Below are 25,697 nucleotides of genomic sequence, written 5' to 3' on the forward strand. Positions count from 1 at the left end.
GACAGTGGAAAATATTCACATAACTTTTCCGGTAATTATAACATGAAAAATATTTTGAGTGATAGATTACAGATATCATTACGTTCCCAGCTAATTGTTACGTTTTTATACGCTTTGGAGTGGTTTCATCGTTTTTTTAACTCAGCCGACTACCGATCAGACTCCGTTGTGAAGTGATGAGTCAACTTTTTATTCATTGTTACATATCCAAACATTGCTTCGAATCATCAATATCTTGTTGTTTTCCTTTTATTTATTGTGAGTTCACGCGACGCTCATTTTGCAGAAAGCTCACACGATGTATGCACGATATGTCCAACACTTTCTTTCGACGTCTTCTTGTACAACTTTATTATATGATCATCGATCGGATTTTTCGATGTTTGGATAACGACCTCTGTTGGACTTCGTGCAGCAACGTTGATGCTTGTAATGCTTGTGCGATGTACTCACGAATCGTTTATTTTTCTGGCACAGAGTTAGGATGACGTTTATGAGCCTTTTGCTTAGTTTGTGTTGCTATAACTCATAAAGTAATTGCTATTAAATTATAATAAATATCGCTTTAAAGCTTTGATTTATTTAATATTAATGAAAATAATTGTGGTGCCATCAGCTCTGAAAATACCTAAACTTCAATTACATTAGCGTATTCTGCTCAGAATAAGAAAAAATTAATTCAGACATTTTGGTTTAAAATCATGAGCATGATATTTTTTTTGGGTGATTTAGTCTCTTTGTATCCGTTGGATTTTTTTTTCTCCTTTGTCCAGCTTCAAAAATATAAAGAAAAGGTAATTCAAAGCAGAACAATGGTTCAAGATACAGATATTTTAACTGTCGTTCACGCCCAAAGGATAAAACAGGGCATTGAAAAGTCGTAAAACTGTAGAGACGACATCACTTTTCAGATTATCAGCGTAGGGTTTCTTCTGGCATTTCAGGACGTGGACAATCGTTCATGTGCAGCAGAAACATGAATGGTCCAAGATGACTACCTTGTGGAACGCCCAATTTTCCTTTGACGAAAGAAAGAATGTTAGGTCAAGCACAGCCAATCAATGTCTTAGTTTTCGATTTTAGCCAATCCTATTTCGTGATTCATTTTATCAAACGCATCAGAAATAACGGTTCTAACCAAATACGAAGGATGCATTTAGATTATCGACTGAACTGGACCAACAATGCATAGAAAAGTTTACAAGAAGGAGGGGATTTTGTCATTTATTTGTAGGATTTGTAAGAAGAATAAGATATTTATCGCTCAGCTTCTGAGACGTGCGGACGTTCTTTCGTTTATCACAAGTCAAGCATCTGTTACAGAAATTTTTCAATTGCAGAGTGTTTCCGCGATGAGGCGAGAGAATATGATTAGAACCGACTATTCGAAATTTACCGTCAAAACACAATCGAAAAACTTTACGGCTTTTGTCGTACCGTTCTCGAATTAAAAAGGAAAGATATCAAACGACTTCGGTGTTATAGAGGTGAGCCAAAGATCGTTGATGAACACGACGAAAAACATGAAGTGGAATATGAGGGGAAGAAAATCAGGCTTGATATTGCTTTGGAAGATGGTAGTGTCGAAGTGAGAGTTCTCGACCTTCCTAAAGACGCATGAGGAGTAAAGGTTGGCCATTTCCTAAAAAGTTTTGATGAAGTGATTTCGATTGGCTCGTTATCGTGGGATGCGAGTGTTGAGTGTGGAGGGATAGTTGAGCGAAATATTGAGTCATGGAGTATAAGGTACAAAGGTCAAACACCATGATGCCGGCATTGTAAGGATTGCGCATTGCGCACACTGGTATATCATGCGTCTAGAACAAAAAGTTTCTATTTCAGAATAGCTATCCAAATGTAATGAAGGAAACTGAACAGATCAAAAGGTCAACGACGTGCAAACGTTTCCCTTAACACCATTGCACAATTGTCCAGAAACCAAATTTAGGTGGAAAATTGGGTCTAGCGCTCCATAGCAATATCTTAGAGAAAAACTTTCTTCTACAAAGTTGTTACATATGATAAAGCGCTTATTGAAAAATTATTAAAAATTAGGCATTGCGTGCTGCCGTGTGTTCGGAGAATACGATAAAGCAGGTATTAGACGAAGCAAATATTTTCTTTTTTCGGTACGAATTTTATTTGCACAAAATAAAATCTGTACCAAAAATAGCAAATATTTGCTTCGTGTAATACCTGCTTAAGGCTTTGCCTCGACATCGTGTGCCTACAAGAAGTAGTGAACGAACAGTTTTTCAATTTCAGTTTCTAGGAGTAAATGTACACACCAAAAATTCTCTTTATGGTTCAGCAAAGTACATTGCTGAAAGTTTATCAGCAAATCACTTGTTTACTGAATCACAGCATTTTTTCCAAAAGTTTACTGTAATTCAGTTCTACAGTTTACTGAATTTCGTTCAGTAATTTTATTTTTGCTGTAAACCAGTATTTCATTGATAAATTTACTGAAAACCAGTAATCGATTCAGTGATTCGCAAAAATACAGCAAATCTATTTGCTGAACAGAAAACAGTAAATGAATGTTTGCTGGAATCCAGCGAAAGAATTGATATGTCAAAATATTTTACGTCAAGCTGACATTAGTAAAACGCGCCAAATCGCTGTGCAGCTGGTATGGGATCATCTCTAAGCTCCTGATAGCGGATATGGGACCATAGCTAAGTCACTGTTGCGCTAGATGAACTCAAAGGTTGAAATGATAATCATACATCTCTAGTTCAACAGTAATTTGGCTATGATCCGATGGGCGGATGGAAGCTGGTGCCTGAGGGAAACATGGTTCCCTTGAACTAACTGGTTAACCAGTAAATTGATTTATGCTTTGCTAAATGTACAGCAAATTGTCATAGCTGACAATCAGCAATTTGTATTTTGTTTTACTGAACATGCAGCAAACGATCTGTCATTTTTATGCAATTGAGCATTACTGAATAATCAGCAAATTTCATTTTGCTGAACAGATTGCTGGAAACACAGCACACCAAAAATCAGCAAAATTTTGCTGGTTTCCAGCAATGAAAATTTGGTGTGTAGTAATGAAGATAGAAAATTAAATTAACTGAAAATATGATTGTAGAAACTACGAAAAATATAGTTCAGCAGGTGGGCCGTTTTTTTCAATATTGATCATTCGAGAAGGGGAACAGCTATTGCCCTGAAACAACACATCCAAGTCACTCACAATGAGGAAAGCTCTTATAGCCTACTGTTTGCGCAGCGGGTGCAAGGCACAACGATTGTTTACGCTCCCTACGACTCTACACAGCATCGAGAGGATTTCTGCAATGAGACACTGCCATGCTACCTGCAACATCGCACCACGCGTGTTATTCTGGCAGGCGATATCAAATGCGTGCTTCGAGTTGTGAGTAACCCATTTACGAGTCCCGATCTCAAAGTAGTTGTCTAGCAACTGCAACTCCTTGGTATACGGGAGAAATGCGATTCAGGGTTAACGTACGTGCGTTCAAAACGCCTGCTCGCGCCTTCATCGGATTTAGGTTAGCATCGGTCTACGAGTTAATCAACGGATAGCACATGCTCACGTTCCCTCATTTACCTATCTGACTATGTCTTCCTCATCTCGTACAAGAACATTGTCGTGGTTTTTGGTTCCTTCGACCACACCTTCTGACCGACGAAAACGTTGCGGAATACCAGTACAAGTGATAATATTGAACCCGGCAACGAATAAACTATAGTTTCTTAATCAAATTGTGGTTTTCGTTTTTTAAACCAAAGATCTAGAGCTTTTTAAAGTGAAAACCTCGATTTCGATGAGCGCCAGGCGGAAAAAGTTTCCTTTTTACTCCAAAAACAAGCCATGAATATTTGGAGTTGATCCGAGTTCATTTAATGGACCTACAAAACGCTTATATCTAAAAAAAATAGATTCTCATAAGAACTGTTGTTTTTTATCTCTTTTTGAAGTATTTTGTCTTAGTTTCTTAAAATAATTGTATATTTTGAGTCGAAATACTCTTCAATTATGAAATCATATCATTAGGGACATTCACATATTACGTAACGCTGAATTATAGCAATTTTAAACACCCCTAAATAACGCAATTTTGCATGGGGTCTCGCGCAATGGAACTCTTCGTTGAGTATCCCCTTTTTCTTAGTACGTTATGTAATAAATAAATGACCTCTCATATTCGTTAGAGGTTTTGAAACTGTCATTCAGTGATTATATCCTTAATCGTACCTCATTGCAGCGTTCAGTTAACCGCCACAATCGGATTGGTGAAGCAAAATTATTAAAATTATTAAGAAAATTAAAAGAAATTATTAACTCATTCACAGCCAATCAACTCAAAAAAAATGATCTAAAAGTTCTGATCATTGACCATAAATTGCATTCAAGACATGTTCCTGTTGGTAGTCAAACTTCACATTCAGGTGTTTTTCGGATGTACGAGTGCTGTCTAATGAATTAATCAAGTTATGAATTCTCTACGTGGTTCTTTCGCTTGTGCCGAAATTGATAGTCGTCTCAGACGCTGTAACTGAAAAGATGAAGAATCGCTTGTGGTATTCAAGCTCAGAATAAGTTGGATTGGCCTGATATCCCGTTTTAAATTAAACAAAAAATGATCAGGCGATTATAAGCGAATGGTCCTTAAGGTGAAACGGTATTGAAACCACAAACAGCCAATTTCGAATTTGTAGAAGCACAACACTCGGAAATAGATAATGCATTCCCTGTGAAAATGCTATTTTATGTTTGCTTCACCGCAGAAAACATGAAATAGCGTTTTCACAGATGACACATTAACTGTTACCGAGTCTTGGGTCTTTGAAAATTCAAAATGGTGGCTGGCAGGCGGCCATTTTTGGTTTCAATACCTATTGTTAAATTTATGGAAAATTCTAACCGTGTTTCAACACATAATTAAGACGAATTTCAGTTTATATTGCATGTTGTTGATTTATACCGAAAAAATACACACCTCATTCAAAATACGAACTTTTTAACAAACACCAAAAGTTATAGATTTTTTTAAACTTAAATTAGGGTGATAATATTACTGTTTTATGGAAATACAAGTGTATTTGAATAAGTTTATCGAAAGATATATGTTAAAAAAAGAAAAAACTCCATACAATTTTCATGTAAATCGATTTCTCAAATATAAGCGCTTTGTGGGTCCATTGAATAAACTCCGATCAACTTCAAATTTTCGTGGCTTATTGTAGAGGTTAAAAGGAAACTTTTTCAGCCCGGCGCTCATTAAGATCGATAGTTTCAAAAACGGCCATATAAAAAATGGCCACTCTAGTATACACTAAGGTCCTTTTTTACGCGGTTTTCAAACAGATTTCGGAATTGACGCGGATTTTTCAGTAAGTTCGTTTCTTACGCGGCATGTTTTGGATTTTTTTTTTTCAATTTTTTTATCGCTCATTCAGAGTGTCCGATGTGTTTACTTAACTAATTACTGAGTATTCACTGATTTGGCCTAATCTTTTCATATTCTTCCATGATTTTCAGCTAAGTTTGCAGGTGGAAATAACATCGGCTTGATTCTTTTTCGAAACTGTTTAGCAGAAATTTTTTATGACCTTTAGCAAATGAAGTTTTTTTACGCGGCTTTTGAAATTTACGCGGTTTTATACGCGGATTTCGGAGTTTATACATTATTTTTAGGCGGATTTTTCTACGAGCTATGTATTCTCCGCGTGAAATAAGACTTTCACTGCTGAGATAAAGTCAATAGCATTCGAAGAGTAGACATGCAGTGAGCACTGCTGTGTAGTTATTGAGCGTATTGTTCTTTCGTGTGAGAGATATCCAACCAGTTTATTATCTCTCTGGAGAGATATTTCGGATTCCACCGGTTTTTTTGCAAGTTACTCAGGTACACTTGATTCGCTCCTCTCTTCAAGCAAGTGCGGCGCTTTTCCCACCAGTGTGAGAGTAGTTGTTTGCGCAGTGAAAGATATAGACTTGTCATATCTCCTCAAAAAATCACTAGTGTATAGAAAAAATAAACACTAGTGATTTTTTGAGGAGATATGACAAGTCTATATCACGTGTAAAGTTCGAAAATTCATCCGAAAGTTGACTTATAATTTTCATGCACTAGGTCCTGTGCAATGTTTCAGTGAAATCATTAATGTAATTAACTTCAAGGGAAAAATACATGAAAATTATAACAAAATGATGTTCTTCCCTTTTTGTACGTTATTTCTTTGCTAAGATATATCGTATTCATGCGACCAAATACTAACTGAAACAGGCATTTAAATATTGGCTGAGTGAAATTTTTGGTTTAAATACACTTTTCTATTCCTGTATCAAAAAGTACAAACAAAGTCACATTTTATATAAATATTGCGATGAAAATGATATGAAAATTACTGTGCAATGTTTCAGTGAAATCAACAATGTCAATTCCAAAAATGTATAATTTTTTCGTCACATTGTGCAAAACCGTTCATGTGCTATAGTGTTTCTGCGAAATTCCATGAAAATTTTGTGAAGATTTTGGGAATGGTGACATTCTAAAATTCACCTTCTGTGGCACAAATAGTTGATGGTAACGTGGAACACGATTTGAATTTTCCTCAGAAGGCTCAGAAGGCTTTCTCGATGCGACCAAGAGTCCGCTTCCGATATCCTGTGTATTTATTCGTTCTTTGTTGGAGGGGACGTTTTCTAGCCTTTGGAAAACTGCATCTATTTTACCTATCCATAAGTCCGGTAATCGTAATAACGTCGAGAATTACCTTCGAAAGGCGGGCTCATGGACCCCTGTATGATGAGGTTTGACCTTCGATTCCGGAATCCCAACACGGATCTGTTCAACGTTGCTCTACAACCACGAACTCAATGAACCACCTTAATGAAAATAAAGTTTAAGATACCTAATGAACATTAAAAAAATTTACATCTGGTTTGGAACGAGTTGTGAAAATGTCACTTAACATCGAATAAAAAATTTCTGTTTCCCAATGTCACCTTCTTGATAGTTTTTCGAGGGTCGAAAAATCATAATTTGTCCGATTGAGCTGAAATTTTGCACAGTTCATTTTTTTGGGTCCATGAACAAAATGTACATAGTTGGTTTTTGAAATTAGATGATGAAATTTTTTCCATATAGTCATTGCCACCTTAGGTACCACACGTGCGTGCGCGAAACTAAGAGCGTTAGGTCCTCCTCATTAAATGGATCCGTTCTTTTTTAACCAAACGATGTGCTTTTGTGAAGTTGCGTTCAACTTGTTCGGATATTTTTAATTACCTCAGGTGACCCACAAGGCAGTGTTTTGGGGTCGCACGATAATGTTCGTTGATGATTTTTGTCCTTGTATATCATCTTTTAAGTAGTTGTTTGCAGATGAGCTCAGGCTTAACTATCTACTACAGTGGTTTGAAGAAAATGGAATAAGAAAAAATGTCAAGAGATGTAGAACAATCTTCTTCTCTCATTGCTGTACATCATGGAATCAGCGTTGATCAATTTGGAAGGCGGTTTATTTTCGACATATTCGAGGAAAGCATTGGCTGTCCTCAATTATATGTTCCCCTCGACAACAACAAAGATCTCCTCTTTTTGCTGTTACTGTACATAGTACTGCATACCGCTTGAACAATCCACTTAACTCTTACCTGAGGGCCTTCAACGACGTCGGTGGTCACTATGACTATACTATTTCTAAAATTGTATTAAAAAGTAGAATCAAGATTGGGTAGTGTAGTCTGTACGTTTTTTTTATGTTTATTTTTAATTTTGTTGTTGATTTGGCAAGGGATTTGCAGTTGTGAATTAAGGTTCTCATCACAAAAAGACAATTGGCTAGGAAATTTATAGGGAAGAGTACTTGCAGAAACGTCTCCTTTCGATTATCAACGCTTAGAAAGCTATAATCAGTTCTCGTTCGTTTTTCGCATTCTCGTAAAATCGCATACTTTGCCTACTTTGCCTACTTTACCAAAAACTTAGGGCAAATGTCATGCGGAAAATGAAGAAGGATGCCAAAGTGACACGGATAATCCGCAATCCTGAGATACAATTGGTCTGGTAATACCGGACTCTCAATGAATCAAGTTTCAAGAGGGAAAAGCTAAGGTTATTACCAAACATTGCGTGCAAAAAATTAGATAAAAATACATTCTAATCTTTGCACCAATGAAAATTGTTTTTTTTTTCATCAGTGCAATGTATAACATCCTCGCGTGGCGCTAGTTGAAAATTCAGTCATAACATTATCACAACTCGGCTGCTTGGTTTAGTTAGATTATTGTACTAGCTCGCCTCTCTAAACTAGCAACTGGTAGCTTTAATGTTTTATACACAATCGCAAAAAATGTTCCACTCTATTTATTCCTACAAAAACAATGAATTATTTTTCAGTCTATTCTTCTCGAATGCGAACTATCAATTCCATAGACAGTTCACCAATGTTTGCAGATTTGTGAATATTTACTTCCCTATCTACTAATATGAGCTAACACGCACACAGACACTTTGAGAACTACACAACCAGCAATCAACCGGTCCGGTAAGATAACGTTCATTATGGCGGAATCCATTATCATCACCGGGCTGAGCCCAGTCAATGCGAAAGGCGGGCGGTGCGGCTGTAATACATACTAAGTTCAACCTCGCATAGTCGCCGGACAACGGCGGCGGCGGTGACTGTAGTCGAACCATTTTAAGTGTGTTGTATTACATGCGCCCTATATGCTACAAACAATCAAATCATTCAACATCGTATGATGCATCATCATTGGTGAAAAGAGTGTGCGCTTAGTGGCACACTGAGAGTGGCGTCAGGCCCAGTACTATGCCGGTAGGATTAAAGTGGTAGTATTTTGCCTCTAAACCCGGCGAGAAGGCATTGATAGTCGCCGCGCGATATTGACTCACGACAGGGCAATGACTTCGTGCTACAAATTGTACGCAAAACTAACCAGTCGAGAGGAGAGCACGCGCGGTTTGAAATTGAATTTTGTCGTATGATTTTGATTCACTTAACCTTGACCGTTGATTCGATCGTTTGTAGTTCTCAGTATTGGCACTCAAATTGAACAACGTTGTTATTATTACTACATATTTTGTTCTAAATTAAGTTATGTGGTGCTCGTAATCAGCTACAATCGGCTACAAAAATAGACAGGTAAAGGTAGAATTTTTTCTGTAGTCACGAGCTCTTATCTGTTAATCCACCAGAAATGGTCTCTTTCGGTGATATCGTCGAGTCTTTTCCAGTTATCGGTAGCGTTCACCTGGGTCAATATTAGCTTATCTGTGACCTTCCCCCAGTCGCGAGTTTCACTGAACGACAGCTACAACGTTTTGCGCGTTTTCGAATTTCTTTCAGATGACGATTCCTTCTCATCAGAACGTGACGCAGCCCCATCCGATGATCACGTAACCTCGTTCGTGTTCAACGCGCATCACTCGCTCAACCTTGCCGCACAGCGTGAACGTCTTCCGATTCGGCAGTACCGCGACCAGATCCTCTATTGCCTCGAGCAGTACCAGACGCTGGTGCTGGTCGGTGAAACCGGTTCCGGCAAAAGCACACAAGTACCGCAGGTAAGTTTGTTTTGGTATTTCGATTGACATTGGGTTGAGCAGAAAGTAATGTCAGCTTCTCAGGCAGACATGCTTGAATTAAATGCAACTCGGTTATAACCTTAAAATGGTCTGTTCTTTAAAGACCGTTTAAAAAAGAAATTGCGATTCTTTTCTTTAGAGCACTTAACGCATAGTCATGCTTGTCATTATCAAAATAATAAATGTTCGACGCAATTCGTCATAACTGATAACATGCCGGTAACAGTCTATATGTGTCAAACAGGAATTCCCCGAATTTCTAGTGAGATAAAATTGGCTTTCGAGACATTTTGGCCTTGTTCATTTAAGCTCTCCTTTTATCAAGAAGTGATGGACTTTATGCGTAGTAAAAATTTCATCGAATTTTTCCAGCAGTCACCGAGTTTTTCTCCAGTCAGTTTGCTGCCTATTTACTCAAGTCATCGCTCACTTATTGGTAAAGCACCTAACGGATTGGTATAGGAGGAGCTATGTGAATCAGGAATAATGTGGTTTATCAACCCAATTACCTTGATTGGCGACGTAGAGTTGATTTTCTGTGGCTTTAACGTCGCTTATCGCTGATTTGTAGTTATGAGGTAATAAACTTCAGAACTGCACAATCATCTGAGGTGCTTTACCTAACAGGGTAACATGTCGAAAAAAATAGCATTGCTCTTTTTGAATTATGTAGTTAAGTAAACTAATTTCTTCGTCATTTGCAATTTGAATTATTTTACTTAAAAGGATTTCTGCGTTATTTTACACGAAAAATTCAATGTTGATAAAATCTCAAAAATAGATTTTCAAAATCACGTGATTTTTGATACGGATATTGGAACTTGTGGTTTTCGAAAATTGATATTCTGTGTCACTATTGAATCTATAATTTTGAACCGGATTGCAAGAAGATTTTTTTCCCAATAAGGGGCCAATCTCTGGTTTACTATTTTATAAACATTTTCTTATGTCAAGAAACACATGTGCCAAGTTTGGTAGGGACAGGCCTACCTGGTTCCATTCAAATACACATCTATTTTTATTTTAATAGATTTCAAATGGTGTTATCTTATAAGTTTCCATTAAACTCTACTAGAAATTGAGAAATTTTCTTATATCAATCTACTAAGATGCTCAGCAAAATATTTTCAAATTTGAGGTACTATCTTGTTCTATCGAGATTTTTGATCAAATTTTAATTTAATGATAGCTCAAACTCAGCAACTTATTCTAACGGATTCAGGACTCTCCGCTATAAAAAGATTATTAATATTTTAAGTCGTAGCGTTTATTAAAACGATCGATCGAATAATCGATCAAAGCGGATAAGACGTTTTAAAGTGCTTCTCTAGAAATATTTGCACGAAAGTTTAAAAATCGCTGGAAATCACTCACTTTAGATATTCACAAAATACCTCATAGCAAAATAGCCAGTAAATATCAATAAAATAAAACAGTGAATTCAGCAGAATACCGGAAAATGTCGATTCAATGTAAATAGAAATGTTTCTTAAAATAGTATTCAGTACAATGGTTTGTCAAATTTATCGACACCACCTCTATCAATCTTTTAGGCAATATTTCTTATTCTCTACGTGTCACCCCACCTTGCTTACAGAAATACTGATAATTGACCGTTATTACTTCTCTGCAAACTTTAAGTCACCATCTTAGACTTCAATGGCAGTTTTCAATTTCCGACCATAGTACCGGTTCTAAAAGCATCAATATTGAAGAGTGTTTGAACATTTTTAAATTTTACACGACTTCGCTGAATCCGGAATGCACGAAATGGATTCTAAAATGGCGTCGAAAGACGTCAAGTTGCTGTTTCTTGGTGTTTTGTTAATTCCGAAAGTAGGTACCATACTTGAAGAGAATATAAGCATTTTCCTCAGTTTTACCTAGCTTTCAAGATACAGTCATACCTGATATAAGGCAACCTCGATATAACGTAACTCGATATAACGTAACTTTTAGCTCGATATAACGTAACTTTTTTCAATTTCCCAAAATTGAAGTACAAAAATTATTTTTGAGGTGTGTTATGTTCCGAATAAATGTTTTAAGTAAGTTTGGACACCAGGAAGTACCGTAAAATGGGGTAGAGTTGACATTTATTTTTTCAATGTTTTGTGACTGGTTATATTGGTCTACGAAAATTGTCTTAAAGGGACATAAGAAGGGTTTATATATACTTTTAGTTGAAGGGAAATAAGTTTCTGTGCACTTTTGAGTAACCATAAAGAATTTTACATCAATAAAAAATATTTTTTTCGTGCTTCGATATAACGTAACTCGATATAACGTAACGAAAATAAAAATAAAGTTGCCTTATATCGAGGTATGACTGTATCAAGATATCAGCTTCGATCTACTTAGTTCTATTTTTTTTGGTCACCTCAGCGGATTTTGCCACAAACTCTAGGTTATACTGGCCTAGAGTTTGTAGCAAAACCGGCTGAGAATGACTGAAAAAAATATAAGAAAGCAGGTAGGAACGTTTGGAAATAATTGCTTTTTAAGGCTACTTTTCACCGAAAACTGTCGATTATACAACATGAATAAAATCAAGCGGTGATGATCTTAACGAAACAAAGGGAATTTCAATAAGAGCGCTACAAAAGTTGACCGATAGGAATACCAAATGACGCCATACTTTCTCCCGCTCTCTTGAAATTTCTCTTCAGTAAGGTTTGTTATTTCATAATGGAAAGATACACGATCAAACAACGAGTTATAATTATTAAAATATTCTACCGAAATTCGGAGTCAGTGGCCTCAACTTTAAGAGCTCTACGTCCAATTTATGGTCGTCGTAATCGTTCTGCCAGATCAACAATTGAGCGTATAGTGGAAAAATTTGAATCCACATGTTTAGTAAGGTCATTTTATAAGCTTTTGAGAGCCAGGAACGGCAAATTTTTAACAACTTCGATATTATCAGCACCTTCCAAATGGTGTTTGTTTAATGCCTTCAAAACTTCTAGATTTATTTGTAAATGAATTTTAGAAAATCTTCAAAATTTTGGTATAATTGCCAACTAAAGAAAAAATTAGTTCAAAATCAATTGAAAATGCAATGGTAACCAATCACAAGCTCGCTTTCTGTTCTATTTTTAAAGGCCTCGCTTTTTTCAAGTTATGTCATTCTTCCAGTTTCGCAAGATCCGAAAAAGTTTTGTTGCGTATGAAACACAAATACAGTCCCTCTACAATTATGGGTCAGTCAACGTGTTGCCTAAATGTTAAAAAATGAATATAAAATCGGAAAAGTTATCATCCACGAATGTTTTACTATCTATTTCTGTGTTCTGATGTATACTTTCGATCGACAATTAGTTTCACTGCAGCTGATGTGTGTAAATCGGTTAAGAAGAAAAATAGTACTTGCATAGCAAAAGACACAATTATGGGTTACTTTGGGCCTTCAAGATCATTCAGTTTATGAAACCATTAAAATCCATCACAAAAGTTATTTTATTGTGGTAAAAGCTTGATAATAAGTTATTTTATTAGGTCGTGATGTATTCTCAAAGTAATAAAAATAGCCAAAATATGGACTGACCCACAATTGTGCACCACAAAACGTAACATTACTACAATTATGGGTCACTTCACTTATTGCACCGAGCAGAATTATTGTTTCTAGTAACATATCCAACATTAAATCATTTCAATCGTATGAATATGGTTACAATTGAGTTAAAAAAAATACCACTGCCAATGAAAATTGTTCAATTTCGTGAGAATAGACGTATTTGTGTAAAAGTGACCCATAATTGTAGCTGACCCATAATTGTGGAGGCACTGTATATAAAACGTGAATCTCATCATTTATTGTTGGCAAACAGTGGAACTCTCAGCCACGCAAAAAAATAACACGTTGTATCGTGTTCAGCTCGAGTAAAAGACAATCATTTTTCTGTGGTGTCTGATGAAAGCAGGTAGCAGGAGATGCCGCGAGTAATTTGATACTGGATATGACGACCATTGACCCGATTTTAGATTTTCATTTCAATCACCTATAGACCTTCCTCAAAGACTTAGTTTTATGACAAAGTATATGAAGATCATATTATTTTTGCCATCGTATCGAGTATTATTTGTAACGGGTGACAGCTAAAAATTTGGAATTTATGAGAGGCTCTTTTACTTTTCAACAAACACGCTTACACATCTCTCATCTCATCTCTATGAGAATACAGTAAAGTTCTTTTTTACACGATTTTACGTACCGTGCAAAAAAAACACGATTTTACGTACCGTGCAAAAAAAAACAGCCTACTATAGTCTGTTACCGTTACTGTTACTTACTGTAACAATTTTACGCGAAGCCGAAAAATCGTGCAAAAAAAAACGTGTAAAATAAAACCGCGTTATTTGAGAAAACGACGTAAAAAAAATCACGTTATTTGGAAAATCGTCGTAAAAAGAACTGTGTAAAATAAAATCGTGTTAAAAAAGACTTTACTGTAAATGAATGTTCTCTCGCTCTCCTCTTTATGCCAGTATTTTTTGTTCTGTTTATGCATGCCCAATTCTGTTCAAAATGGCATCGAAACAAGGAGTATTCTGCAAGCACATTCTACAGCTCGCTATGAACTGCACAACAAGTTTGGCAAGAAGTTCATGGTAGACCATTTTGAAAGCGAAAATCTTATGGATTCTATTGTGTATGTTTTCCTACAAACCTCAACAAAAAACGTGAATCTCATCATTTATTGTTGGCAAACAGTGGAACTCTCAGCCACGCAACAAAATAACACGTTGTATCGTGTTCAGCTCGAGTAAAAGACAATCATTTTTCTGTGGTGTCTGATGAAAGCAGGTAGCAGGAGATGCCGCGAGTAATTTGATACTGGATATGACGACCATTGACCCGATTTTAGATTTTCATTTCAATCACCTATAGACCTTCCTCAAAGACTTAGTTTTATGACAAAGTATATGAAGATCATATTATTTTTGCCATCGTATCGAGTATTATTTGTAACGGGTGACAGCTAAAAATTTGGAATTTATGAGAGGCTCTTTTACTTTTCAACAAACACGCTTACACATCTCTCATCTCATCTCTATGAGAATACAGTAAAGTTCTTTTTTACACGATTTTACGTACCGTGCAAAAAAAACACGATTTTACGTACCGTGCAAAAAAAACAGCCTACTATAGTCTGTTACCGTTACTGTTACTTACTGTAACAATTTTACGCGAAGCCGAAAAATCGTGCAAAAAAAAAACGTGTAAAATAAAACCGCGTTATTTGAGAAAACGACGTAAAAAAAATCACGTTATTTGGAAAATCGTCGTAAAAAGAACTGTGTAAAATAAAATCGTGTTAAAAAAGACTTTACTGTAAATGAAAGTTCTCTCGCTCTCCTCTTTATGCCAGTATTTTTTGTTCTGTTTATGCATGCCCAATTCTGTTCAAAATGGCATCGAAACAAGGAGTATTCTGCAAGCACATTCTACAGCTCGCTATATACTGCACAACAAGTTTGGCAAGAAGTTCATGGTAGACCATTTTGAAAGCGAAAATCTTATGGATTCTATTGTGTATGTTTTCCTACAAACCTCAACAAAAATCCGCCAGGAAGACCGGCCAGAGTGGTGGACAGAGAAGAACTTTTTCTTTTTTGTCCAAATTATGGTTTAAGCCTAGTAACTTGACTATCAATCAAAATGTATACTAAGACGAATGTTTGAACAAAATTATGATTACATTTCTTCAAAAACACCATATCGATGAATAGTATGTTTTTGGCCAGATAAAATGTCATCACATTCAAAAAAAAAAAACACAAACGTTCCCATTCGACTCCATTTGTACCCCAAATACGCAACCCAAAGAATCTACCTTAGTCTCGTCCAATCAAAAATTTCTTTGGGATTTTGAGTTCCTTCGGTACAAAAATAACTGGAGATCAATTAACTGCAAACAGTTGATTGGTAGAATGAAAAGTCGACATTAAGGCCGTACAACGCTCTTGTTTCGGCATGATAAGAAAGTTTCGTAGGAAAGCCGGTAATGGACCTTTTTAAATGTTCAATATTTTTTGTTAGTTCATAATGAACGTATCTTCATGAGCAAAACAATTAGTTTTTCTTAGGGTTCATCCACCTATTTTTGAGAGCAGTAGAAAAAAATTCAAACTTAGTTGGGCAACTCGTAGCAAATAAAAATACGTAACGCTAGGCTTTAAACCTTATCTCCCCATATGTAATAACGTTTGATGGATGGAGGTTTGATGGATCCCCTCTCCTCTAAAATCACGTAACGTTAAATAATACCACGCTAATATATTTTTATTAAGTTTTATTAAGTTAAATAAAAAAAATCATCTAACGATGTTGAAATGTTAAAAACAAATATCAGAATAAATGTTAGTAAATAAACGAAATATCAACAAACATTCACCGGCTTTTACTATCCTATAAAATTGTATTTTTGAGAATTTACTCTTGAGTAATTTATGACCTCAGTGGTAACATTCCATGAAATAAATTGTTAATCACCATCAGCAGCAGCATTGTAATTTTTCCTTGATTATACATGAACAGAAGACGTGTACCACTGCTATGATGGACAAGAGACTTGCGGCGCACTGCTCCATTTATACTGTACGGCACTGTTGCCTTTACCAGCACGTTTACTTTCAAGACATCAGTTATTTCTATGCAGGGCTCTACATTTTCGAAACAAAACAATGATATACTCGCGCTGTCATTTCGATTCGAACAGTTTCATTTTCCCTTGATTCCTTTCGGCTACTATCAACTAGAGATGGTCGGGTATGGGAAATTTGTTACCCGTACCCGACCCGTACCCGACCCGTACCCGACTAATCGAAAATTTTCAAACCCGTACCCGACCCGAACCCGTAGTCTGGTTTGTTTAAAATACCCGTACCCGAAAAATATCTATTCCAACTACCCGTACCCGACCCGTACCCGAAAGAAAACAACGCCTAAATTGCTTGAACCCGACCCGTACCCGACCCGTCCTGGATTATTTTTTTTTCAAAATACCTGGGTACCTCGCACGTTATATGCACTAATTGTCATATGTGGTTTCTCGAGATGATGGCCGGAGTTAGACAAAAACCGAGTGTGAATGTGAACGCATGTTAATGAACCCAGAGTTCCAGGCGGATGGTCCACTATAAGAAAGAGGTCCACTATGAAAAGTGCATGCTTGGTAAAGTTAAAAAAACGACGAGTTTTATGTGAACATCGCAGCAACCTGAAATCTTAATATTATAATAAAGTCAAAGTTAATATTGTTTATAACATGAGAAAAATTTAATAATTCATTTGCATTTGCCAAAAACCTGTAATTTTTTAGTACAGATTCGGTGTCATCGATTCAATTTAAAAATCGGTATAACACAGATATTTCTGTACATCCCTGGTCACAGTGCAAACAAAGAGTATGCTATCGCTGTCAAATCTCATATACATATTTGCTTCGTACCAAACATCTCAATGCACAGTAGAGAATCGATGGCCATCCGCCTGAATTTTTTTTACGTCAGCTGTTTCATAATATTTTTCCTTTATTGCTATAACATTCAAGTACCTAAATCCAAAATGTGGATGCAATATCATGAGATCTGTTTTTTTATAACTTTTCGAAGTTTGGCATACTGACGTTTTTTGACATGTGTTTAAAAAAAAATTCATTACTTTGAAACAGCTTCAATGATAGCTTGGATTTTTTTGGTGTCAAAGAAAAAGTTGATTCGTAGTTAGTTTGTATGTATTAAAATTTGGTTGATTTGAGGTGTTGTGTAAAAGCTACGTAATTTGTTTCTGTGAGGAGAACGCCCTGTGGCTAAGGGGAAAAGTGCCAAAATCATTAATAATTAGGTCACCTGCTTTATGGACGGCCAGAAATAAAAAATGGAATGGAGATTGGTGTTCAGCACCCCAAAATTAAGTAAATACCATATTTTTGTCGCATTTATCCACACTTTTTTTACTTAACCAGCCTTTGTATTTAGTTGCCTTACTGTGCAATGCTCCGCGGTTTTCCTCACAGATATGAAAAACAGCCTGGCAAAAATTCCATTTAACTCAAAACGGTTGCAGGAAGAACTATTGACTTTCACATTAGAAAGAGATAGCATGATGTCATTCCCTTGGTGCAAACACTGCCGACAACTGTCAGAATAGGTATTGGCCGATCTCTCGTTGAGTGAGAATGGGCAATTTCTTATTCGATCTCTCCGATTATCGACACTAAGTAAACACCCAGGTTTGAAATGTTAAAAATTGATTTCTCATAATGCACGAAAATCAAATTACCCGTACCCGACCCGTACCCGACCAATTGAGAATTTTTCAAACCCGTACCCGACCCGAACCCGAAGCCTTGGTTTTTAAATTACCCGTACCCGACCCGAACCCGTAAAATATTTTTTTACGTTACCCGAAACCCGACCCGAACCCGTCGGGTACGGGTCGGGTACGGGTTTCGGGTAAAAATACCCGTACCCGACCATCTCTACTATCAACGAATCACTTTTGACGTGGGACTACGTCTTTGTTTTCTATACTGAGATTCATTCTGTAAAATTGAAAATGAAAGTGGCAAATGTTGCGTCTGATTTCAAATTTTAATAACAGCATAACCACATGATGGATAACAATAACCAATATGTTGTTGGATAGATAAAATGTATAACAGTATTGTAATATGCTAGTTATCACTCTAATTTCATCGCTAAGCGGTAAAAGTTTCAATAACAGATTTACGCGAATAATGAACCAATTACATGCGAGCATTCCTAGCACAGACGACGTGAATGGACACCATCCGTTCCCTGTGGTATTCCCTGTATCAATATCGAAATAAAAATTGACAGAGTCTCCCCGTCCCAATAGGTCAATTTATTTTTGCTTCTAGGGACGTTGCGATACCATCGATACTAATACAGAATCGATCCTTCTACTTCCGATACTCGGATATTTGGTATCGATGTTTTGCCAGCGATACTTCATCAATATCGATACACACCTCTCAGTATTGAAAAGACTCAAAACAACCCTGTAAAGAAGAACGAACGAAGCAGAAAACTTGCTGTTTCCTGTGCCATTTTGATGCATCGTATGCATGCATGCCAGGCAATGCTAATTTAACAGAAATTTGTATAGATTAACCTACGGGAACGATCCTTTTCTACGGTCATGCAGATCCGGAGGTAAAATCTACAGAGCCATGCAAGCGGCTCTTTTCGAAAACAGGATCAATTATTAAGGAAAAGCGTAATCGACTTTCGACTAAGTTTCTGGAGAAGCTAATGTTTCTAGATTCAGTAAATTTATAGACCATTTTACGAACTGACAGGTGTCACGTATTCTGCTGTTGATGACGTTGCTTTTACGTGCGTTATGTCAGCGGTTCCGAGCTTTGGTGCTTATTACGGGAGTCACTTCACGGTGAAATATATTTCACTCTCACGCTCACTTCACTTTTTTAGACCTATTCCCGATTCCACCTCAAGTGAGGTGACGAAAATCACCTCCGTTGAGTGAGATTGACAGTGAAGTGAAATTGAGAATAGGACAAGTGAAATGAGATGGTTTCCCAGCTCAAAAACGTCTAAGTCCCAGAAAGTCATTTTTTCCCGTTTTTTCAGATAACACCAGATCTTGACGTGTTCTGCATTTCTAAGACATTCGGCATCAGAAAAAATGTTTTTTTCGGTATCGAAAACTTCCTGAACTAGTTTGCATTTTTTTCATCGGGCAAAAAAATGAAAAATTGACCGCTTTAAGGCACGGATCAAACTCTGATTCGCTTCGTTACTGGAGAATGAATCCAATATTTACCATTAGATCACAAATCAATCAACTTTAAGACTTATGGCAGCTTCGTGGAATCATTTCATTGAATGGTCGTGAAATAATTCCACGCGAAACGTCGCTTTTTCCGTTCTCACTTCACTGATATGACACTCATAATAACCCAGATTCCGCAGCAGATGACACTTTGCGACGTTTTTCTCACTTACGTGAGTCCCGTAATAGGATTTTGTTCACTTCACTCTGATTTCACCGTGAAGTGACTCCCGTAATAAGCACCTTTCTGTCAAAATTTCATTCATAGATTAAGTTCAGAAACGTCTCGTGAAATGGTCTATATAAATGGTTTAATTGAATTAAACGTTTTATCTTGAGGAATAAATAATAAAAAGAATTATGACTTATATTTTGAATAACTGGTATCGCACAACGATACATTTAGGTATCGATACGTTAGCCACAATACTATCGGAATATCAGTACTTGCTCTCGATACAGGTATCGATCCTTAGTATCGATGTTTAATGGTATCGCAACGTCCCTATTTGCTTCCATGAGCTTAGACTAATATGATGTATCGAAGGTAAAAGTTTTCCAAAAAGTTTGAAGCAATCCCCATTCTTGAACAAATTCTAAACCTGCTTTCAGAACGTAATAAAAATTGATGTCTTGAAAGAAAACATGCCAGTGAAAGCAACAGTACCAGTGGAGAAAGAACCGCAGGTCTCTCGTCGTCTATGATTGCAGCGGTACTCTTCTATTCGTACATTTCAGCGGTACACTTCTATTCGTACTGCAGCGGTACTATTCGTATTGCAGTGGTACATTTTTGTTCGTACATTTCTATATGTGTGCAATCGAGGAAAAACTGCAATACTGTACTGTTGTATGATTACCATAAATTACTCAACAAGAATTGTTAATTTTTGCAACGGATATTTATTTAATTTTATCTTCGATATTCACTAAATAATCGTGACCGAACAGTATCGAAAGAGCAAGTTCATAAATATATACATTTATAAAACAATATGAGCCTGCGAATGCTTTTGAATTTTTTGTTTATTTACTAAGATTCATTCAGAATCTCTTTACATTTAAAAATTGTTAGATGATATATTATTATTCTAAGCTTTACCATAATAAACGTATATTAGCTGTCTTCGTAATACAGCGAATGTAGTTGTAGGCAAATGAAAAAAATTGTTAGGCAAAAAACGAAAATGTATTTGTGGATTGCTACGATTTTTGCTGGAACTTGTTAATATTTTTGTTCAAAATATCTTCTAATGTTTACCAACTAATGATCCTTTGTAAGGGCTTCCAAATTATTTTGAAAGTAAGATCCATATTATGGATTCGATTCAATCAGAGTTAAATAAGACAAAGCCATTCATTATGATAACGTTAGTATTATTGGATTTGGTTTTTGCGAATATAGAGTTAATTCCGACTTTGATGCATTACGAGAAATTCTTGGTGCTTCTTCAATAAGCACGATATATGCTTGTGCCTTGTCAAATATATGTTGCTTCCACAAAAAAATACAACAGGCATAATATCGTCAGATATAAACGATATTCTTTCGAGTGTTGTTGAATATATTCAAAAATTGATTTCCAGGGGAGGCTGAAAATAAAAATACGTACAGTCTGCAGACTTTGTATATTTTGTAACAAAAAATCTTCTAATTACAGTGATTAGTCCCACGTCACCATTTCATACAACCCTAGGGCTGTATACCTTGTAGTGTTTTCTCTTATTCCCTCTTTCTTATTCCGGATCATTTCAAATTAAACTAATGACTATTTCAATGGACGGAGAGAGTGACGGAGGGAGAGACATGGGCGTAGCCAGAATTTCGATTAGGGGGGGGGGGGGGGGTCAAGTTCTTTAAAATTTTAGAAGTAAAAAAAATGGTATTTTGAAAAATGAAAATTAATAATAGTTGTTAGTGATCAACACATACCACGAAAGATCAAAATAATGGTCACAGTGGTCCAAATCTTACAAAAAAATAGTGATCAACACGGATTTGCTCAGTACTTTTGCCGCTGCAATGTCCTTAGTGGATCAACTGAAAAACCTGTGCAATTCCACGCAACATAGGGCAAGCATTTCAATCAATTGTTTTTGATCTGGCTGATACTTTACACTGTCCGTAATTCAAAAATTGGCTAATATGCCATTTTTACCAAAAACGATAAAACAGTTTTTCGTGATGGTAAACACCCTAAACAAGGTCCCTATGGAAGCTGATTGTCGAAAAATGCATTTAAGAAGGCAAATGTTAAACAATTTTGGCTAATATCCAAAATAATTGAGAAATTGGCTGATATCCAATATATTTCAACCTGTGGCTTGTACACGAACCAGTGTGTTATTAATGTGCTTTGTTTCGTCTAACTTTCGAAAGTGTGTGGTAGCCTGGTGGTTACTGGCGTCAGATAACCGATAGAGAAGACGATTGGACTCGCAGCTTTTGAAAATTACAGCGTGGTGAAGCTGCTTTTTTTCCTCGATTCAATAGCTCGAGCCTCACGTTTCCGCAACGGTCTAATCGGTTGCACGAAACAATTGTCTCGTCGTCCTTCTCGTCCTCACTTGTACTACCGTATTGTTTCATTAACGTTTCTAACGTATGCGTTAAAAAATGGACTTTTTTCGGATAGTGGTAAAAAACAACTAGGACAGATAATTGAGTTTGATAAATTTCCTATGGAAGGTAATTATGTTAGCTTACTTGCAAAAAATCAACGCTCTTGCGTGTGGCCTTCCTGCAGTTAACCGGAACATCCGCCATAGCGGACGAAAACATGTGTGTAGGCATGTTTTTTTTTTTTTTGTTTTATTTATCAATTTCTCCTGTAATTTCGCGACAAAATTGTTGAAGTAGATTTTACGCTTCGGGCTTGCCAGAAATCCTCGATGACACGCATCTTGGGAACGTTGGGCGGGTTCGCCAACTTGGGTACCACATCGACATTTAGCCGTTCCATCTCCTCAAACGATCGCCTCGAATAGTGAGCCGACTCTAGATCCGGCCAAAACACCGTGTCTTCGGCCTTATGGTATTTCTGGTGAACAACGCAACATCCGGCAGGTACTTCGTACTATAATGCCCTACCAGTCGTTGCCATCCAGGGTGAGACAGGTCTCGTCGTCCATCACCACCGCCACGTCGTGAATTGCCGGGAAAATCGATTTGATCATCTTATTTAGGCGCTGCCGCTGCGTCATTGCCTACAGCTCCGAGACTAGTGAACGGGTATTGACCGTCCCTGTTCGCCAAGCACTATTTGATCGGTTGCACAGACCTCCAGGCCAAGCGCACGCAGCAATGTAGCCACTTTTACCTCGGTCCTTCTCTTCAGTATCCTTTGGAGTTTCTTGTCGCTCAGGGTCGTCGGCCGTCCGGAACCGGGCTTTCTTTCAATGCTCTGATTGGTGTCCAATAGTGCCAAGATGTTGTAGATGCTGGAACGGGCGTATCTGGTGTCCACAAACTGCCGCACGATGTCCGTTTTCGACGCGGCAAATGAATTTTTTTCTGATGACTCATGGTTTAGTTTCGTCAGTGCGTGTAAAGATAAACCCATGAAAAATTGACAATTTTTGTCCATTTTTTAGCGCAAACGTTATTAAAGTTATGGAAAATAAAATTCTGCACCGATTTCAAAAATTAGGGGGGGGGCAACGATCCCCCCCCTCTGGCTACGCCTATGGGGAGAGACTCTTTCCTTTCCGTCAGCGCTCATTGCCATTTTCAGATAAGATTCGTCATGTGAGAGTGATAGTGATAATCTCCGCTTTCAATTGAAAAGCGTTTGTATCAATTCCAAGCCCTTCAGTTGTCAGAATCACAGCAAGAGCTTTCGACTGTGTGTCATGTGACTCACGAAGTGCTCGAAAATGATACAAAAGCTTTTTAATTGAAAGCGATGGGTCAAAGCGTCACTATAACCTGATTATTGTCAATTGAAAATGACTTTGTCAGGCTCTGTTTCTATGTTCTAAGAGTAGGTTTACAAATTGTTCTAGAAAGAGGGTCGTTTCAAACTTTTCGAAAACCCTTTACCTTCGAGACATCAAATTAGTATAAGTTCATCGATCCAAACAAATTCATTATTCTCCTCTACCAGCATCTCCTTTCCTCGTCTTGCAATTACCACCTCAGTGTATAAGAGCTTCCTAAGCACTTAAGTCTTGTGCACCTTTGGATAGTCTTCAAGCTTAACTTGTGGTGCAAAACAAAGCGATTATGTTTCGTAAACGGAATGCATCGATGGACAATATGTATCGTACGGAAATTCTTCGTAGGCTAGCAGTGTTCTTGGAAGAATGTTCGTCAGGATAACAGTGCATTCAATAAACAGTAATGGGTAGCTAACGTTTACGTCCGTAGGGCTTGGTGCTTTCAATCCATCCGAAGTTAACATGTGAGAGTAACAGAGGCAGGCCTGAATTGATGCTTGCTAACCTAGGCATAATAACCTCTAATTTTCTTGCAACACTTCTTGTCGTACCACTTAACAACTTGCAATAAGTACTATGATGTCCACACGTGACGAGGAAACCATTCGGGCGAATATTCCTCTTGTTCTTGTTTTTATATCGGGAGTTTTCGTCTGGACCTCCTTCAATTGTAGTAATGATTATCGATTTGATCGCTCTTTGATAACGCATAATATCGTCGAACTCAAACAGTCCGCAAACCCTATTAAAATCGTTTCCATGAGAGGAAGCAGTTGCAAAACAGTACTTCCAGTACTAGATCCGAAGGCACCTGACGGTATCACAACTACCCATTTTCTTCAGATTTTATGGTATATCCGGGGATAATCTAAGAAATTAGTTTGTGCTCTGGCCCACAGCAAAATTAATGTCCGATATTCCAGATGCATTAATAAAGGTGCTTGCTTGCTCCCAGCTGTAACACCAATCGTCACATGAGTCTTGTCATCCAGACTCAGAAAACAAACCTCCTTAGGTCCCCGCAAAGAAGTAAGCTCGTAGTACAGAACCTCCCATCGTTGTGAATCTTGTGGCTTTCGTTCATAACTTTAAGGCTATGCACCGGTTCAAATTGTCTTTCAGAGTCAGTTCTTGAAAAGCCTTTACGCTGCGGTATCGCTCGACGCTATCGCTATTCGCAGTTGCCGATCAGTGCTTTGCCTTGTCTACGTTTGCTTTGAGCAAACATAACTGGTGGTCTTTCAGCGGTGGTCGACCTGCAGAGCTGTGTGAATTTAAATGGACCTGAGTTCAAGTACCTGGCCAAATTGGATCTGCCTCTTCCCGTGATCATAATGCTGGGGTCGTTTATCGGTCTCTGGCCAACATTTCGGTTCCGAAAATATCCATATTTTATGGTATTTGACCTTGCTTTATTCATTTGTTTTCATGGCCACTAGTAGTCACGGTGGATACGGTTCCGGAAAAAAACCATTTGTTGGACTTTCGCTCCTGCCTGACAAAACAAGGTCAGGGCACGGCTAGCTACTTGTTGTGCCTGCATAGGGGAGCACAATACCTTACAAATATTCCCCTTCTTCACGAAGTACAACTAATGGGGAAACATCGAATTAACTAAAAGTTTACTCACGCTTTCCTTCCGAACACTCGTCTTTGTGCTAGTGATCACTACTGGTTATTTTCTGTGACACAGGTCACTTTTCCGCCAATGAATGGCCGCCCAAACTGGCGACAAGCACGTGGAATTTCCTCGCGTAGTGGCTGGCTTGCGAGACCGATCCCGCTGACTTGGCCTTCAGGCCGGAATTTGTACGGCGATGTCGCACTGGCCGGGACTCGTGCGGAGACGTCGCACCAGCCACACTACCGTCATTCGCGCACCCGTGGGCAAGCACTTGTTTCGCGGGTGAATCCTTGTTGGCGCCTTCTTCGCGGCGGATTTTCCTTTGATAGCACCTTCGACACTGTGCCTCTCTCGCGGCGGTTTTGCTTCTGTTTGCGCACTCGACACCACGCACTTTTTGCGGCGGTTTTTCTTTATAGGCGCACTCGACACTACGCACTTTGTTCGCGGCGGTGTTTTGTTCACTCGCGTACTCGACACTACGCCCTTTTCCGCGGCAGGCTTTTGTTCTGTCCGCGCACCACTTTTCTCGTGCATGTGCACGCCACCAGAGTCCAATTCCAAGAGACCTCACTCGTGCTTTTTCTGCCTAACGGAAGTGCTCTCCCTGTCATCCCGCTGTCATCGCTTATTCTTGACGTTTCTCTTTCCTTAGCATCTCTTGTGGCGGACTTAGGATATTATAGTTTTATAGCAGTGTGGAGAAAAATCGTTCACA

General features: G+C 37.7%; 1 protein-coding gene across 1 annotated transcript in view; it reads left to right on the forward strand.

Moving 5' to 3' along the window:
- The window catches only part of LOC129721959 (probable ATP-dependent RNA helicase DHX35), a 52,981-nt gene that overhangs the window by 2,492 nt on the left and 24,792 nt on the right, over window positions 1–25,697 (forward strand). The window contains exon 2 of the mRNA XM_055675098.1: window positions 9,352–9,569. Within this exon, the coding sequence (XP_055531073.1) occupies window positions 9,352–9,569 (218 nt within the window). The remainder of the gene's footprint in view (window positions 1–9,351; window positions 9,570–25,697) is intronic.

The sequence above is a fragment of the Wyeomyia smithii genome, chromosome 2 (genome assembly GCF_029784165.1).
Source record: "Wyeomyia smithii strain HCP4-BCI-WySm-NY-G18 chromosome 2, ASM2978416v1, whole genome shotgun sequence".
Classification (NCBI taxonomy): domain Eukaryota; kingdom Metazoa; phylum Arthropoda; class Insecta; order Diptera; family Culicidae; genus Wyeomyia; species Wyeomyia smithii.